This window comes from Macaca thibetana, chromosome 5 (assembly GCF_024542745.1).
Source record: "Macaca thibetana thibetana isolate TM-01 chromosome 5, ASM2454274v1, whole genome shotgun sequence".
In the NCBI taxonomy this organism is placed as follows: domain Eukaryota; kingdom Metazoa; phylum Chordata; class Mammalia; order Primates; family Cercopithecidae; genus Macaca; species Macaca thibetana.
Window position 1 is genome coordinate 6493842 of NC_065582.1, and position 19778 is coordinate 6513619.

Sequence of the window (19778 nt, forward strand, 5' to 3'; positions counted from 1 at the left end):
TGGCTCACTGCAACCTCTGCCTCCTGGGTTCAAGCAATTCTCCTGCCTCAGGCTCCTGAGTAGCTGGGACTACAGGCGAGCGCCACCACGCCCAGCTAATTTTTGTATTTTTTATTAGAGACGAGGTTTCACCGTGTTGGCCAGAATTGTCTCGATCTCTTGACCTTGTGATCCGCCTGCCTCGGCCTGGTATCCTAACTACTCTTAACTGTCGCAATTAAAACAAAACACAAAACGACTCCCTTATTAAGCACTAGATTGATTATATCTACGAAGCAGCAGCAAGGCATTAACAAATGGGCTGACAGTGTATCAAAATGCTACTGAGGAAAAGACAGCAGCAAGTACTCTCATAAGAGCACATTATTCCACATGGAATCCCAAATTACTCTTATCTCCAGTTCCTCAAACCCCTGGAAGACTAGAGATGAACAAGGGAAGGTATAAACGGGGCTGGGGAAAAAGCAGCTCAAATGGCATAGTGTCTGTATTTTAAAGTACCCAAGATCATGTGATGCTTACAGAGAAATCCCACTATAGCTCAAATTGTTTAAACATGTATAACTAAAATGAGAGTGAAACTTTTGTGTTTACCCAAAAAATAGCATTGCAGTTTTAAGTGAAAATGAAATAAGCATGGTTTGTGAAATGTTTGTTTACACCACCCTCTTCCTGCTCCCTGCTCGTTTCATCAGGTGATCTGAAGACTACCTGGTTGGAAATATTTGGTAATGCAGTGCAGAAAATTAAGGTCACAGACAAAGTACAACAACTTTTAATACACCATTAATACTAATGATTAAAAATTATTGCATAGTCTTATGCATTTACCCTAAAACATTTTCTGAAAGTAAACGAATTATATAAAAGACAAACAACCCTTTAAAATGTGGATGGCCTTTACTACCTCGACCTTCTATCCTTTTTTGTCTTTTCAGTACTTTTGTCCATGGTTTTCTCATTGTCTCCCCTGCACTTTGGGCAATACCATTTCCCCTTTGGTTTATAGGTGAGTGAAACGCATGAAAAGTGAAACCATTCAATTGGACACTGTTCATTGTCACATCCTATCATCTCCCCATAAGACACTTGGTTGCATAAGCAGTATGTAGGTTCGTTAGGATCTATTGCAAACTCAACAGGTGAAGCTTCCCTTTCCTGCTTGGCCTTGGAGCGTTTCTTCTTCTTTGCTGACTTGGATTTCTTTTCTTTAGGTGGCTGATCATCACAGTCTTCGATCCCATTTGCCATATGACATAAATCACGGCTTTCACTGGTCCGCTGTCTGCGGGGTCTTCTTGAAGATCTTTCTGGTTGGCTAGAATCCATCTTTGCTTTATCTGAGGCCCGTTCACTTTCAGCAGGATCTTGGAAACACTGTGAATGTAACTCCATTTGTCTTGCCCGATTTTCTACCAATTCGAGCATTTGTGTAACAATCTGGATTTTTTCATCTCCCAATTCTTGACTATTAATTAGTGCTCTCTGGAGAAGCTGCTGTAGACGTTTCTTTTGGTTTAAATCATCTTCTTTCTTATATTTTTCATAGACATCATCAATTTCCTTTAACGTTTCTAAAAAAGGAAAAGAATGAGAACATTATCATGTGTTAGCGGACATAACATTTCCAAGTTAGTTATTTTTTACAGAATTGAAGTTAGAACTCAAACCATGAAACCATACTCCTCTTTGGTACGTATACATTAAAAACCATTTCATACAAAGACCACATTATCTAATATGAAAGTATATTTAGAAGTAAAGTAATGAAAAGAAAGAACACAAAAAATACTCATTAATCTATATTAAAAAGGGTAAGAGGCTGGGCGCAGTGGCTCACGCCTGTAATCCCTGCACTTTGAGAGGCCGACGCAGGTGGATCACCTGAGGTCAGGAGTTCAAGACCAACCTGGCCAAGATAGTGAAACCCTGTCTCTACCAAAAATATAAAAAATTAGCCAGGCATGGTGGCAGGCGCCCCTAATCATTCCAGCTACTCGGGAGAGAACTGCTCGAACCCAGAAGGCGGAGTTTGCAGTGAGCTGAGATCACACCACCGCACGCCAGCCTAGGGGACAGAGCAAAACTCTGTCTCCAAAAAAAAAAAAAAAAAAAAAAAAAAGGATAAGAGATGTTTGGCTAATGATCAAAAGTATTTCTAATGGGCAGGAACACTTCATGCCACTTCAGTCTACTAAGTGCTGTAACACCTTCAAAACAACTCTATACATAAAATTTGCAGGCTGGGGTCCAGCTCTAAAACTTGTAAAGGTTACAGGACTAGGCTACAGATTACTGCCCAAATGTGTTTACAGGATTTACAGTCAAATCAATGACTTGTGACATGACTCCGGAGACACTACAGCTTCACTTTCACATCATACATTCTTAACAAAGAAGGCGTAAACAGCTCTTAGCTTCCCATCATCTTAGTTTTAATGGCTCTATTTTAGCCTCACATGGGAAATTCTGAAAATGAAACTATTTCCAGGGTAAAACTATTTCCAGAGTAGATTCTGGTTCTGGCACCAACTGACCAAACCACTAACAAAATTATAATAAAGTCAGCACTGGATCATTCTGCCTTTGTAGATAAATCAGTAGTTGGTTCTAAGCTTTCTGAACTGCTGATTTAGTTGCAGGGCACGTGGAATACACTTACTTAAATAAAATAAAAATAGCTGACTCACTAGAAGGTATCCAAAAATCTGAAAATATAATTTCATATGTCACCAAAAATTTACTTAAGATTAGTTTTGTTCAAAACTGTTTTGTTTCTTATTCTTACAAGATGTAATGCTATCTCAAAGAGTTCTGTCCCCATGGTATTTTTCATACCACATGGCTTACCAGTTTTATATTCCAATATTATAATTATTAAAAACAAATGTTGGACAAGTAAATATATACATTGGGGCTGTCTGCAAGTAAGGCACACAAAAGCAAATATTCAACAGAACTCATTAATTAGCTTCTCCCTGGAAATCACAGGTACTCATACTTGATGTACAACTGTCTAACCTGGAATACATAACAAAGTGCCACCACACGGTTAACAGCACTTATGCCCACAGAGCATATTTTTGAACAAAGTTCATGTATATTCCATTTGCTTAGCTAGGCATCTAAGCGGATTTCTTAAGAACCTCATTTCCCTACAGGAAAAATAAGGAAACTGGTTCCCTCAGACACATAAAAAAATTGAGGATTAAAAAAAAAAAGAGGCAAACCTCATTTCAAATATTCTGTACCTAATAATCAGGTGTTAGAGGCTAATTACAGTATATATCACACCAGCACACTGATAGATGAGATACAAAAATTTTTAAGACACCTTTTTATACAGTGAAAGACAAGAAATTTAACATTTACTCAGCCCCTTCTATGTGGTAAAGATTTTCTCAGTTAATCTCCACAGCAACCCCATGAGGAAGCCATCACTTCTGCTTGTGAAAAAAACTGCAACTCAAGAGATAAGAACCCCAGACTTTGAACTGTGCCAGATCTGTATGTCTGACCTAGCAGTGTAAGCACTTTCTATAAACTATATGAAGGCACTTGAAATTAAGTATCAAATTTTAGTTTGAAGGTTGTTATTTATCGAAGAAATGAGTGAGAACACTAGAACAAAAATAAAGGTTCTCTAATAACCCTATCCCATAATAAGTACTTCAATTGTGAAAATTTTTCTTTATTTCTCATCTTTATAAGGTTTTCAGCAGTTCTGAAAGTGTCTCAAGTAGGTGAGAGAGAAATTTATTTGACTGCCTATATGATTTATATCACTAAATATTGCTAGAAATATTAGATCCAAAACCAGAAAAGACTTAAGCACTAGTGAAGAAATAAAAAACATGAAATCTGAACCCAAAACACAAAATATATATAAACATAAAACTGAAAATTGAGCTCAGTAACCATGCGCAAAGAGTGAAAACTGGATGAGTTTTTAATCATTGATCACAATCTTCATGGAGCTAAGAATTTTTATAATCTCTTAGTCTTGTAAGGCCTACTATATTACTAATCTTACCAGAGCTATTAATACATCACAATTATAGATGATCCGAAAGCAGATTTCCCTGTCAACAAATTATAGTATCCCTTACCAACTTCAAATAGCTTAACTCTTGTGAAAGGAAACATGTGTCTTCAAAGAAATGTAAAAACCTGCAAGCTTGCTGGGTGCGGTGGCTCACGCCTGTAATCCCAGCACTTTGTGGGGCAGAGGCGGGCGGATCACCTGAGGTCAGGAGTTCAAGACCAGCCTGGCCAACATAGTGAAACTCCGTATCTACTAAAAATACAAAACTTAGAGGGGCGTGATGGCAGGTGCCTGTAATCCCAGCTACTCGGGAGGCTGAGGCAGGAGAATCGTTTGAACCCGGGAGGCAGAGGTTGTAGTGAGCCAAGATCCAGCCACTGTACTCCAGCCTAGGGGACAGAGCAAGATTCTGTCTGAAGCAACAACAACAACAACAGCAACTGCAAACTTTACAAACTTTAGTGTTATTTGAAAAACTAGAAAGGTTCAATATACAATTATTAAGCACGTATCATTTTTAGGTTACCATTCATGTTTGTGCTCCATATCTGCAGAAATCCCCTTGGACAGTTTTTATTAAAATTTAAATTGTTTGAAAACAAGGATATGCATCTAAAGTTGCAGGAGCTGGAGCCAAATATTCTACATCTAATTAACTGGACGAGTTACTTAAACTCTTTCTAATCTGTAAAAGAAATATTTATATAATGGTCTGGACTCAGCGCATCAGTTTGAATTCCCTCCCCCCACCCCTCCCCCAAACGCGGATCAGTCCTATGAATCCCATGGATTCAGAAAACACAAATTTATCAACTAAAAAAAATCAGAGACACTTATGTCACCCAAGAAGTGGATTCCTTTAGAGACTTTTAAACTACAGGATTACTGACGTGTTTACAAAAACAGAGAATGGGTCCAGGAAATTATCTTTAAAGTTCATATGGCTGTTTCCATACTATGTTCAAGGTCTGTTCCTCGATTCAAGGTTATTAAGCGCAACACATTTCCCCTTTTAAACTGCCCTCCTAGTAGCACCACCGATAGTAGGTGATAACACTGTAAGGAAGGTCGGATTCTGTCCCGGCTTCCCGGGTCGGCCCGTAAAGGGTGGTTTCGCCTTAACACTTAAAAGTCGGAGAAGGAGGGGCTTGGGGACGCCAGGCGGTTGCCCAGTCAACCAACCCACTTCCTCCCGAAGCCCGGAAGTGACACATGTCCCGGAACCTACGCGGAGCCAGGGTCCGAGACCCTCTGAGCTGCTAATCTCCGTCCTGATCCATTGGTTGGGAAAGAGATTGGAAACATCACCGCAAAACATGCTGCAAACCCCGACTCGGACTCCGCTGGGGCCGAACCAACGCCCTCGCACAGCCTCGACTCCCTCCCCAGCAGCTGGCTCGCCGCCGCCCCTCTCGCAACCAGCCATTTTCCAGGCCCGCGGGAACGCGCGCCGCGCCCCTCCCACTCCCACGTCACACCCGCAGGCCCCGCCCCCGGCGCTGGGGCCCTCCCCGCCACACACGCCCCTCTCTTCCTCTCCCGCGGGGGACCCCTCCCCTCTTAACCATTTTGCCGAAAGAGCTGGGCTAGGGCTGCGGCTCGGGGCGGCCGAGAACTTTCCCGGGGCAAGAGAGCGGAACGGACTGCTCTCCTCCCGGCCGGGGTAGGAGCGCGGAGGAAGGCCCCCTCAATCTGCCTCCGCGGCCTCTCGCCCCCTCCCTCCCGCACGTTCCAAAGCACCCGCACTCCGGGGTGGGGGCGAGTGAGGTGGGGAAGTGCGCCCCGCAGACCAGCGGGAGCCCGGCCGCTCACTCCCTCTGGCCCTTGCCCGGCTGCAGTCCTGGGCCGGGGCGGCAGGGTCTGCGGCACGGGGCAGGCGAGCGCCTGAACAAATGCTTGCTGCTTAAAATGGCTGATTCCCCTCCGCGGCAGCTGCAGCCGCTGGGTCTGCAGCGGGGGCTGACGAACAGCCCCCACCCCCACTCCGGGGACCCCAGAGAAGTACTCGCCCACCGCGGGGCAAGGAGGGCCGCGAACCCAGTCTCCAGTCCTCCCCGTCCCGCTCGGCAGACCCTCGGTGGGCTCGGGGAGACTGTCACGGGAGAAAGGGAAGGTGGCACTGCCCCGGCAGGCTCCCTGCCACCGGCTCCCGAGGCCGGCAGCCCCGCGGCCCCTACCTTGATATTTGTTGTCCAGCTCTCGCAGCACAGACACGTTCCTCTGCATGTCGTGGGGCAGCGACTCCACGCACTCAAGGTAGTCCTGCACGTAGCAGGTGAGCAGCCGGCTCCGCTCCCCGGTCAGGAGCGCGGCCGACGAGTACAGTTGCTGCTGCTGCTGCCCTAACATCCTGCCGATGCGCGCCGTCGCCGCCGCCTCCGCATCCAGCAGCCGCACATGCACCGGCCGCGGCCGCCGCGGTCCCTCAGCTCAGCAGCCCGGCGCCGCGGGGACCCCGCAGCCGCTCGAGAGGGCACGGCCGCGCTCCCCGATCTCCACTCCCCCCAGAGCAGCCCTCACTCCCCGCCCCCGCAGCACCAGCCCAGGGGCGGGGCGAAACTGGGGCTCCCTCCTTTCTCCCCTCCCGCTCCAGGACCGGAGCAGTGGGGATCCCCTCGGCGGGGCCGGCGCCGGGGTCCCGGACGCTGACACTTCCTGTCCCCCTCGGAGTCCCCAGATGCTACCAGTGCCGTCTCGCAGCCCGGATCCCCATGACAAGCCCGTCGCCGCCTGCCTGTCCCCAGTCACCCTCCGTGCCTGACGGGGAGCCTCCCGCTGGCCTGCCCCCGCCCCTCCGCCCGCGGCCGCCTCTGCGCCTGCGCAGCGCTCGATCCCAATAAGGCCGGGGCCCGCCCCTACCGCCTACCGGAGGGTTCGCATTCTCCCGCCTTCGCTTTGCCGCCCGGGCGATTGGTCTGCCGGCTCCGGGCTAGGGGGGGAGGGTGTCGGGGGCGGCCAAACGGCAGGCCGCGCCCCGCCCCCCTTAAAGGGGAAGCCTGGGGAGCCAGTCTCTGCGCCCCGCGTCTGAATGGGACCCGGCAGGGGAGGCGGCTCGGTCCTTCCGGCCGCCCTCCCCGCGGGGAGGGGCAGCTCCGCCCGGCCACACCGGCTTTTTACCCATCCGGCGGTCCGAGTGCGGCTCCTCGCGCCCCTGCAAAGGAGCAGCAGGCGGTTCCTTTTTTTCGGACGACCCGGAGCGAGGCCTGCAGGACTGCGCGTCCCGGCGGGCAGCGGGCTGCAGGCGGCGGGCGGCTCCCGGCATGCGCGGCAAGGCGTTCCCGCCGCCTCCGAGCTCGCCTGGGGCTGCCGCCCGCCTCCTGCCGGGCCCTCGGGCTCGTCCGGCAGCGCGGGGCTGATCGGGGAGGTAGGCGGTGCTTCCTCCGGCCCCCGGCGTCGTGTGCCCTGCGGGTTTCGTGGCCCTTCCCCTGCGCTGGAATCTTCTATGTCATTTAGGGGGAAGGGATGCGGGACGGCATCTGCCTGCCAACGCATAGGTCCCACAGACAGCCTTTAAAAACAACTGCGTTTGGGGTGTGTCAGAACATTTAAACACAGGACGTCGGCGGGGCTTCCTGGCGGAGTGGGGCACACGCCAGCTTTACGGGACTTTTTGCTTGGTCCTGCCCCAGGACTACAATCGGAGGGGACCTGGGGCATGCAGACGCGAGTAAAAACCTAGTCAGCGGGCGGGCCCTCGGCCCCGTAATCTACGTGATCTCCTAGTGGGGTTTAATTTCGGTGTAGTGTAAACGAGATGCCAAGCAGAGGAACTGATTTTAATTTCATATGGACTTTTTTGAAAGAAATGGGTGCAAATAGAATGAATGCATGGAGAATTTTAATGGAATGCCTATGTAAACAAGCCCTATTGTGAGTACTACCTTTGAGTTAAAAAGAAAATGTGAGTGGTGACAAATTTGGATCTTCTTAGATCCAGTTTGCAGCGTTGGTACACCTGAATGGTGACCTATTTAGAGCACTTTTGAAACAGCTGTTAATAGTAACTAGCTTTTGACTTGCAAAGAGAAATCTAGATCTTTATCTAGAGGAAATTTTAAATTTCAAACCAAAATGAAGCACTCCAGGCAATTTGACGTCGTAGGACGTCAGCTATTTCAAAGGACTGGGAAATCGTCATGGGTTATTATCCTAGGACACTGAGGTTTGGGCCAGTATTAAGTCAACCCAGACAGTACAATGTATAGTATTTCTGAGAACATTTGGGGATTTTACTGTTCTTTAAACCTTTCGGCCGAGTCTCGTCAAAAAACGGCCACTGTGAAGAACTGAATTTTACTGGTTTTTACTTGAACTCTACTATTTTTGTTTTCTCACAAATTTGAATAAGATGGTCTTTATCAAAGGCCCAAAATAATGTGGGGTGCCTTGTTACAGGTCAAACACCGAATGTACCAATGGATTTTTTTCAGTCTGATAAGTGATCTGCAGGTAGATAAAAGAAGTGTTTAGAAACTAAAAGGGGGAAAAGGCAAAGGTGCAGAATACCTACAGTACTCCAGAAACAGAGCAAGGTGATAGGAGGGATGAGCATGGGATAGGAGACATTTTATAGCATTATTTTCACCTTTTATAATTCTGTTGAACAGGCTGGAAAAAAGCAAAAAAATCCAAAGAATATTTTAGCTGCTACTGATCTAAAACTATAAAACACTGTAGTATGATAATATATGTATATGTATGAATTATTTTAGACATGCTTTTCTTGCCATATTTATTTTAAAAGGTTAATCGAAGGCGTATTCTACTGCCACCCTGCGAAAGCAGCCTGTGTGGGGAGAACACTTCAGTGGGGGAAAAAAAAAATCGCCACAATCCCTAAACCCTTGACCTTGATTATTGAGCACTGTCCTGCCCTTCTGAATGGTCACTTAACTGCAAATACGGGGCCTCTTCAGATTGAATTTCTTGTCTTCTAAATGCAAAATTTAAAATCTCCCGTTCTCAGCAACTAGAAATTAATTTATGGTATTTAATCCTGTGAATAAAGCAAAAAGGCATTTTCTTTGCTCCACAGTGTATTATCTACCACAAAGCAACCCTAAAAAAAATAAATAAGTAACTGATCTCCCTAAATTAGTCTGGGATTACCTTGAATTTCTAAGTCAGTGACTTTAAGAGGTCCCTGGCAGGGACTGTGTGTGCCTCCGTACCTGTCTCTTGGGGAGAGCAACAACTTCAAACTGATTGAAAACAAACTGGCAAGTAATTGTGAAAGATTCCTAAAGAAGACTGCTGAGAAAATTCAGCTTCTGTTTGAGTCAGGCCAAATACATGAAATCCTTTTCTTTTTTCTACTTTTTAATATTTTTAAACTTTTATGGAAATTTTCAAACAAAGGCAAAAGTAATAGTACAATAAATCCTCATATACTGTTTACCCAGCTTCAACATTTAGCAACATCCCTTCACACTCCCTCCCTCTTGCTGGATTTTTATCATTTTATCTGTAAATACTTTAAATATGAATAGGTAAAATATAACAGTTGTTTTTTGTTTGCTTGTTTTTGAGACAGAAATTTGCTTTTGTCGCCCAGGCTGGAGTGCAACGGGGCGATCTTGGTTACAAGATCTTGGATCTTGTAACCTCCACCTCCCAGGTTCAAGCGATTCTCCTGCCTCAGCCTCCCAAGTAGCTGAGATTACTGGCGTGTGCCACCATGCCCAGCTAATTTTGTATTTTTAGTAGAGACGGGGTTTCACCATGTTGATCAGCCCAGTGTTGAACTCCTGACCTCCGGTGATCCGCCCGCCTCGGCCTCCCAGAGTGCTGGGATTACAGGCATGAGCCACTGTGCCCGGCCAAGATAACAGTTTTTTAAACATATCCATAATACCATTTATTCTATCTCCCCAAATTTTCTTATTGTCATTTCATAACTACACAATTCAAATTTTCCTGTTGTCTCATTAAATCTTTTGCATTTGGTCTAACAGGATCCAACAAATCCCATGCATTTTATTTGGTTAATGAGGTCTTTTCCAAACCAGTAAGAGGCAGTTAATTCCCTGTTTAATTCAGTGAAGCAGAGAGCAATGTTTTTCTGAGGAAGATATTCAAGTAGTTTAAAATCACTGCTTTAAGTATGGAGAAATTCAAGAAGAAATCCTCATATGAAAAAGTCACCGATTGACAGCGTGTTGTAAGAAATGTAATTGTACCTGATGCAAATAAATAAATCCTTAATAATCTAGGAGTCTGCGTTAGAGTGTAATTTGTTCTAGAAGGTCCAGTGAAGCATCTTAAATTATAGTGAAAAACCCTAAAACTTTACATCAATTCATTAGTACAAAAAGCAACTAAAAAAAACCTAATAGTCCTGTAATCCCAGCACTTTGGGAGGCCAAGGCGGGCGGATCATGAGGTCAGGAGATCGAGACCATCCTGGCTAACACGGTGAAACCCCGTCTCCACTAAAAATGCAAAAAATTAGCCGGGCGTGGTGGCGGGTGCCTCTAGTCCCAGCTACTGGGGAGTCTGAGGCAGGAGAATGGCGTGAACCCGGGAGGCGGAGGTCAATGAGCCGCGATCACGCCACTGCACTCCAGCCTGGGCGACAGCGAGACTCCGTCTCAAAAAAATAAATAAATAAATAATAATAGTTTGCATCTCCACTGAACTCAGTTTTAAAGCATTTTTGATTACTTTATTACATAAGTAATGCTATTGTAGAAAAAATTTAAATAGAGATAAAAAGAAGATATATAAAAGTCACTACAAACTGGAGTTAATTCTTCTCAATATCTAAATATACTCCAAGATGTAATTCCATTTTAGCAGTTCTTTTGCTGTAAGAAAACACTTTGGCTGGGATTGAAGGACAAAGTTAGGCCAGGTGTGGTGGCTCATGCCTGTTAATCCCAGCGCTTTGGGAGGCCGAGGTGGGCAGATCACCTGAGGCCAGGAGTTCGAGACCAGCCTGACCAATATGATGAAACCCCGTCTCTACTAAAAACACAAAAATTAGCCGGACGTGGTGGCATGTGCCTGTAATCCCAGCTACTCGCTTAAACCCAGGAGGCGGAGGTTGCAGTGAGCCGAGATCACACCATTGCGCTCTAGCCTGGGCAGCAAAAGCGAAACTCCGCCTCATTAAAAAAAAAAAAAGGACAAAGTTAAGAAAATATCAGATCCTCTAGAAGGAATATTAGAAATCTGAACCATATCACCCTGTACGTGGAGTTAATGTGATAGACCACACAGATTTAACTGGTGTATACAGTCAGTCCTACTGCTTTCCATTATAGTACTAGTCAGCATTTAGGATGACTGCTAAAAGCAAAACATGATCCTAAAACATTTTAACGAAGGGACCGTGTGAATGACTGGGACTGTAGTGAAGAGGAAATTCAGTATAATAAGATCTCGTATTTTCATAACCAAGAAAAAAGGCGAACATACTATCCCCTTAGCTATCCCAAAGAGAAAAAATAGCACATATGGTATACTTTGCATATTGCTGACCAGAAAAACATTCAATTTTCCCTAGCTAGTTACCATAGTTACATGAGCCCTTTATAACATCAAGAGGGGGAACTAGGTCACAGTATTGAAGGAGTTTGAATTATGCAATTATGTTTTCTAAAAGCAGGGGAAAGGGTTTTTAATTGAGAGAAGAGAGATTTATGCTTTGTTCAAAATTGAAATTTTGGTCTGATTTTGCTGATGAAACCTAAAAATTTGTCCAAAATTTAATAGTTGATACAGTACATATAAATTACTCAACTTACACAAATAACAATAGCTAGATCCATAAAAATGACACATTATGTCTTTGTAGATATCCCTTTTTCTTAATGAGCTGTGTTACCCGAAAATGTTTTTGCAGGTAATCAGTAAACCCAACAATTGCCTAGCATCTGAGAGTAGCCAAACCATGTGTAAACTAAAGGCTTGAACTCTTCCGGTCTGTGAAAGTGTGAGGTAAAGGTTGGCACAGTGCCTTTCAGATGCTACTCCTTGTTGTACAGCAATTTTCCTATTAATTTCATCAAATGGAAGTGAGTGGCAGGAAGGGAATGTATTGAAAGTTGTGGTAGCATAGCCTTCACCTTTCCTTTATATGTATTATAATTTTTACTAAGAACCTTACAAAAAAGATGTTTTTATTTAAAAAAAAAAAAAAAAAAAAAAAAAAAAAGGCCTGGCCTTGTGGCTCACCTATAATCCCAGACTTTGGGAGGCCAAGGTAGGAGGATCACTTGAGAACAGGAACGTGAGAACAGCTTGAGTAGCACAGAGAGATCCTGTCTCTGCAAAAAATTAAAAAATTAGCCGAGTGCAGTGGTGTGCACCTATAGTCTCAGCCACTTGGGAGGCTGATGCAGGAGGATCCCTTGAGCCCATGAGTTTGAGGCTGCAATGAGCTAGGATCGTACCACTGCACTCCAGCCTGGACAACAGAGTGAGACCCTGTCTCAAAAAGAAAATGCATCTCAAGGTTGCATGATTTCAGATGTTTTCAATATCATGATCACTCTAGACTCGTAATTTTTTAATGCTGAAGTTATCTTAGATCAACGATTTCTCCAAAGGAAGGAAGAGCAGGCAACAGGCAGCCCAACTGGGTAGCTAGAGGAGCCAGTGCTGCTGATGGTAGTGTATCCTAACCATCATCTATGCAGGGATGGGGAAGAGGATGGAGATCACCAGCTTTTCTACAGGTGATAATATTTGGACCCAGAGAAGTTAGCTTGCCCAGTGTCATATAACAATCCATAAAATAAGTATATACCTAAAGTTTAAGAGATAAACAAATAATTATCTTTTTTCTGGCTGACAATTATTGAAGGGAGAATTGGGCCCATGGGAAAAAATTAAGAACTCGGATATCATAAAATATTTTTCTGTGAAGTCTTACAGCAAATTTAACATCTCCTCTGAAGGAAAATTAGAATTTGCTGAAGAATAATGTTTCAAGTAACCACCCAGTCAAAAGTACTAGAAACTGTGTATCCTTTAGACTTATTTTAAAGGATCAATGCCTTATGCCTTCAGCACTAGCTAAAGAATGGTCTTTTAAAAATGAAACTAATGCTATCGGCTAGGTGCTTTTTGCTAAATCTATCATTTATTTGAAGTGCTTGATTATTTAATGAGGTCTTACTGGAGCTATTGTTACATTAATTGCTCTTAGCATGGTTAATTTAATCCAACATTTGGTAAGTATTGATTATCTTTCATGGGGTAACATATTTTTTTTTTTTTTTTTTTTTTGAGATGAGTCTCGCTCTGTCGCCATGCTGGAGTGCAATGGTGTGATCTCGGCTCACTGCAACCTCTGCCTCCTGGGTTCAAGTGATACTCCTGCCTCAGCCTCCCGAGTAGCTGGGACTACAGGCGCACACCACCACGCCCAGCTAATTTTTGCATTTTTTAGTAGAGACGGGCTTTCACCTTGTTGGGCAAGATGGTCTCAGTCTCTTGACCTCGTGATCTGCCCACCTCAGCCTCCCAAAGTGCTGGGATTACAGGTGTGAGCCACCACGCCCGGTAAGGGTAACAGATTTTTAAAAATTATTTATTTCCATAAATTGACATTCTCTGACTGTTTTATGCATGAAACCAGTATATCTCACTTTACACAATATATATGTTTCTGGAAAGTTGTATTTAAATCTTATTTTGCTAAATCAGGTAATTTTAGATGTGCCAGTTCTACAAAATGAGACTGAAATTTTGAAAATGAAAATATTCATTTAATACAAATAATTTATCTTATTTTATTTCTTTTTCTCTATTGTTACCTTGAGAAAACATAGGTTGTGTTCATTAACTGCAGTCTAGATGTACTTTCATTTTCTTGTTCTAACTGTAGTGTACATTGCAGATATTTTAGTACAACATCTTTTCATCACAGAAATGATATCTTCAGGGAAAAGACTTTGAGAAAGTGCCTGAAGTGACAGAACACATATTTTCTTCTGGTATCTGGCTAAAGTAAGTACTAGAATTAGATTAAAAACAAAGATATAAAAGATGGGGGGAAAATTGTATGGGAAGTATTAGAAGCTAAAGAGCTCTATATTAAGGGGAAATAGAAGAATCAGAAAAAGAAATGATTATTTGAGCCCTTACTGATGATGGTAGAACATTAAAATTAAAATTTAGGGGCTGAAATATTTAAATTTTATTTATGGAGACTATTTGTGATACTATTTTTCAATAACAAAAAATATAGTTGCTGGCCAGGTGTGGTGGCTCATGCTTGTAATCCCAGCACTTTGGTAGGCCAAGGCAGGCGGATCACTTGAGGTCAGGAGTTTGAGACCAGCCTGGCCAATATGACGAAACGTCATCTCTACTAAAATACGAAAATTAGCTGGGTGCAGTAGCAGGCACCTATAATCCCAGCTACTCAGGAGGCTAAAGCAGGAGAATTGCTTGAGCCCACGAGGTAGAGCTTGCAGTGAGCTGAGATCGCGCCACTGTACTCCAGCCTGGGCGACAGAGTGAGACTCCATCTCAAAGAAAAAAAATGTGTGTGTGTGTGTGTGTGTGTGTGTGTGTGCGCGCGCGCGCGTGTGTATATATGTATGTATTTGTGTGTGTACATATGTGATGTGTGCATATATATGTGTGTATGTGTGTGTGTATATATATAGTTGTAATACAGGGTTAGAACAATAGCATATCTAACTTAGTCTTTGACTGATAATTGGCATGTTGATTAAAAAATAATTTCAAAAAGCCAAGTGACTTCCTTATATGATATTACATTTAGGATATCCTAAACAATGTTAACTTTGTATTCAGATTAAATATCTCTGGAAAAATAGTCCAGCAATATCTAGAGGCTTTGTTTATCCTTTTGCACATTTGTTTTTCATTTTTTGGTATATGTATTATTTTAACAAAAATTTATGTTTCATCTAAAATATAAAAGAAACAAAGAACTGGGTGGGTGCAGTGACTCATGCCTGTAATCCCAGCACTTTGGGAGGCCAAGGCAGGTGGATCACGAGGTCAGGAGATCGAGAACATCCTGGACAACATGGTGAAACCCCATCTTTACTAAAGAAAAAATACAAAAAATTGCGTGATGTACGCGTGCCTGTAGTCCCAGCTATTTGGAAGGCTGAGGCAGGGGAATCGTTTGAACCCCGGAGGCAGAGATTGCAGTGAGCTGAGATCACGCCATTGCACTCTGGCCTGGTGACAGAGCGAGACTCTGTCTCAAAAAAAAGAAAGAAAGAAAGAAAGAAAGAACTTTATGCACTTTCTGCAATAACAAAATGCAAATGTAATGTTATGTACCAGGAAGAGTAGATAAGTAGATACACCAAATATTTGGATTTAGTACACTTTTATAATTTTGTTTTACTTTTCTTATTAGTCATGTCTGGTCTTAGTGTACCAGCATTCTAACAGCACATAAATTATTGCACATATTAAAGCGAAGAAGTACCACAATTGGTAAATTTGAAGCTTCTGAAGACGTCTCACTTTAGGAATTAATCTAGGCAGTTTGGCTGAGAAACACATTTTTTGTGGAAAATTTTTAGCAGTTTAAGAGAAGTTCGAGGTAACCCTTTTCTCATTCAGCATAGCCCTCAACTTGCTGCTAAGAGCTTTAACAACTTTTGCAGGATCTCACTTGAGTATTTCAGGTTCATATGGAACAATTCTTATCACTTTTATGAATCAGATATTTTAAAATTCAAATTTAGATTGATGTTATATGTTAACACCACCTATAACATCTGCCTACACCCTCAGAAGGGACCGATGAAATATAAACTAGCCAAGGAATCATTTTTTGACTGTGGTCTTTTCTGTAGGAATGAAATTTGGCAGAAATATTTAATGAAGAGGAATCTGAACATAGCCATTGAGAAAGGAGAAAGACTGAGAGAAGACTCCAGATGTCGTAAAGCAAAGAGAGGATGAGGCACAGGAAGCAGCTCTTATTATTTCTGTTGCACAGCTCAGAGAACTCCAAGCAATTGATTCTATCCTAAGGACATATTTTTTCAATTTGAGATGTAATTAATTTGTTTTCCAGTAAAATAGATATTAGTAGATCTATAACATACAGGAAACAATCGAAAATAGAGATAAGTGGTAATAATACCTCATTTCATAAGACATCTTTTTCAGAAAATTATTCTTCAGTATGTGGTGCATTGGCTTTCTAGGAAGGAATGGGAGTGAGAACCCTGCTGAAATGAATAATGGCCTTGGGGAGAGGGAAAGAGAAGCAAGAAAGGAGCAGTTAACAGGAAAATGAGGTCATATGGAAAGAAAGAAATAGATCAGGGCATTTTTAGGAGGTAATATCAATTGGGTTTAGTGACTGTATTTAAAGGATGGGAGAGGAGGTATCATCTAGGGTTTTGGCTTGGACCACAGGTAGATCTTGTTAAGGCTATATGAAACAGAAAATCCAGGAGGTAACACAGGTTTGTGGGGGAAATGATACAAATATAAATCATACAAGGATACGAACCCTGTAGATTTTACAACTTTGAGCTCTATCCTTCTTAGGCCTCCTCTTCTAAGCAGCATAAGCTACTGCTCCCTACATGTTGCCTGTTCATAAAGTCTGAGGCAGGGGAATCGCTTGAACTTGGGAGGCGGAGGTTGCAGTGAGCCGAGATGGTGCCATTGCACTCCAGCCTGGCGACAGAGTGAGACTCCATCTCAAAAATATAAAAAAAGAAAAGAAAACAAACAAAAAATAAACAAAGAACTTTATGCACCTTCTGGAATAACAAAATGCAAATGTAGTATTACCTACCAGGATAGAAATTGGAGGCTAGAATATGTTGGGTAGGGTAGAGAGACTAGAGGGAATGATTTAGCAATAAAATAGGTTTAAATATCTTCTCACATGCCCGGACTTAATTAGCTTTGTATGATTCCTGTTAGTAAGCCGGGAATTAGTACTAGGTGATAAGCAAGGATGCGCAGGGCCTCGTGAGGAAAAAAGTGACTGTAGCAGTTCTGGTTGCTTTCCCCTTGCATGTCTCCAGGGGAACCATCTTCGACCTTGGCCAACCCCTGGATTACAATCCTGGGAGTGTTCCTTATGTTAGTGATGATGATTTTGTTGTATCCACCTGGAGCATTGGATCATTCCATACTGGCTCACCAAGTTGTGTTGTACAAACACCAAGATTGATAAATAGGCACCTGGTTTTATTATTGGGCCCCTGAGTTTTGGTTGCCATAGCCAATTCCATAGCAGAGTATGCATACATGAACAGCCTCCCACAAAAGCCTTAGACCCTGAGACTCAAGTGGGCTTCTGTGGGCAGAGACGTTCCACAGGTGTCTACAGTTTGCTGAGAGAGAGAGAATTCCTGTGTAGCTGCAGACGAAGGACAACAGAATCCTATGTTGGACCTCTCTGGACTCCACTGATACATCTTTTCCTGTTGCTTTTGCTCTGTATCCTTTGCTGTCATAAATCTTAGCTATGTGTTAATATAGAGCCTGCTATTGAGTCTTGTGAGGCCTCTGGGATCACCAAAGGAAACAACCATATACCTAGTACTGAAGAGATTTAAAGCCCAATTTGTCCATCTGAGTCTTGATAGGATTCACTGAAAAAGAATAATGAACATATGTATCTGCAGTGTCAAGGTTTAAATGAAATCAAGGCTTTGGTGTTTGTCCACAAGACATTTGTAGTCTTTATAGGGACATGACACATGTTAGGGAAATGCTTATGAGCATAAGTATAAATAAAAGCAAATTGGCAATGATGGCAGAATTAAAGAGAGATTAAAATTGGTAAAAGTCAAGCAAGGCTAATGAAATATGGTAGGTATTTAAGAAGAGATATAGGACTGCATTATCAAATGATAGCCTAATTTTTCCCCATATGTACTTTAGCTGTATGTAAAAACTGTAAAATAAAAAACTTTTTTTTTTATTTTATCTGATGTATTCCAAGCTCAACTCAAGTTTGATGAATTATTTGTATGGAATCTAAATTTGTACTAAATCAAAATTTAAGTGTTTTATGCAACAATTTTTTATGAGCCCTCCAGTTATGGATTTCAGCTATGGGATAATGTTCTCATGTGTTATCATCCCAAAGACTCCATGCCAATTCCTGTTATAATTAGTCACACCTGATAATTCCTTCAGTTGTGTGGTTAAGCTGTTTGTGTCCAAAGCAGTTTACCTGAACTACACATGTGCAGGGCAGACTCTAAGCAGCCCAGATTAAGAAGGAACTTTGAAGGTTCTGCTTCCTGTAATGGCCAGATAGCTCCTATCAGATCAGTGTTCTTGCAAATAACGGCTATACATTCTGCACAGAATTTAAAAATCTACCAGAAGGCACTGGAGAGCAGGAAAAAGAAGGCAGATTCTAGACGGGAGTCCACACTTGGAAGAAGGAAATAGCAGTTCATGAGTTTCATCGTGGAAGAATGTCATTTAGCCTGGGGGCAGGCCCTCATCAGTACCATGTAGAATGACTATGACTTTCAAACTTGCAGACTTACTGGCTTGAAGAGCCAGAGGTTGGAGTCCAGGACAACCACAGGGTGGTATATGGTCTAAAGTTAATACCATGTATTGCCTTGATATCTGGTAAAATCAGGAGGCCCTTGAATGGCCTAAGTACAGGTTCCTGTCCACACTCTGCTCCTTAGCTCAAGGATCAGGCACATTTCCTGCTTATTCCTGAGTCACAGGTTTTAGTTCCCTGACAGTTTATGGAGTTATTCATCCACACCAGTCACGTCCTCCCTCAGGAACCAGGAGCGACCTCATCCTCTTGATAGTACAAAGCCTGCACCCATGGTTGTTCTCTATTTCCACGTGCAGGCCCCACCTGGCCCTGTGTGGGGTAGGTGTTCTCCTCTGCTAGGCTGTGAGTATACGTGACTAGTACACTGCTGTCTCACCTGTGTAGTGTCTAGTGTCGTGTTTAGCCTATTCCCATAACCTTACAGCAGAAATCCCTCTCTCACCAAAGAGGTGAGGAGGAGGGATGCAAACACACAGCAATGGGAAGTAGAGGAGAAATCCCAGGAAAGAGAGATTCGGAAAGGAGGAGCCTTAAAGACTATATAGAAACTGCCCAAATCTCTTGCTGAACCTAAACTACACATGTGCAGAGCAGACTCCAAGCAGCCCATATAAGGCTTAAATAACTGAACGGAGAAGTTTGAGTTCATCCAAGCGTCCAGGATAGAATCTAAAATTACTAGGCATACGAAAAAATAAGAAAATGTGACTCAAAGTCAATCAGTTACTCCAGGATGAACCAGATGTTAGAATTGGAGACAAATATTTTAGAGTGACTGCCAAAACTATGCCCAAGGATGTAGAGGAAAATATACTCATAATGAATGAAAACATAGGAAATCACAGAAGAGAAAAAGAAACCATAAAAAAGAACCAAAGGTTAATGCTAACACTGAAAATATGATATTTAAAATGAAATTTTTGCTGAATAGCCTTAAGATCAGAATAGAGGCTGGGAGCGGTGGCTCACACCTGTAATCCCAGCACTTTGGGAGGCAGAGGCAGGTGGATCACCTGGGGTTGGGAGTTCGAGACCAGCCTTACCAACATGGAGAAACCTTGTCTGTACTAAAAATACAAAGTTAGCTGGACGTGGTGGCACGTGCCTGTAATCCCAGCCACTCAGGAGGTGGATGCAGGAGAATCGCTTGAGCCCAGGAGGTGGAGGTTACAGTGAGCCAAGATCGTGCCACTGTACTCCAGCCTGGGCAACAAGAGCGAAACTCCA

General features: G+C 43.1%; 1 protein-coding gene and 1 long non-coding RNA gene across 2 annotated transcripts; one reads left to right on the forward strand and one right to left on the reverse strand.

The window, feature by feature from the left end:
- Positions 1–759: 759 nt before the first annotated feature.
- On the reverse strand, positions 760–6468 carry ING2 (inhibitor of growth family member 2). The gene is made up of 2 exons (XM_050792515.1): positions 6223–6468; positions 760–1574 (listed from the first exon to the last, which is right to left on the reverse strand). Exons 1-2 carry the CDS (start codon positions 6392–6394, stop codon positions 904–906), a joined length of 843 nt encoding a protein of 280 aa, XP_050648472.1. The 5' UTR covers positions 6395–6468; the 3' UTR covers positions 760–903.
- A 7347-nt stretch (positions 6469–13815) lies between these two features.
- On the forward strand, positions 13816–16894 carry LOC126955688 (uncharacterized). The gene is made up of 2 exons (XR_007726044.1): positions 13816–14002; positions 15844–16894. It is a non-coding gene; the product is annotated as an uncharacterized LOC126955688 (long non-coding RNA).
- Positions 16895–19778: the final 2884 nt, after the last annotated feature.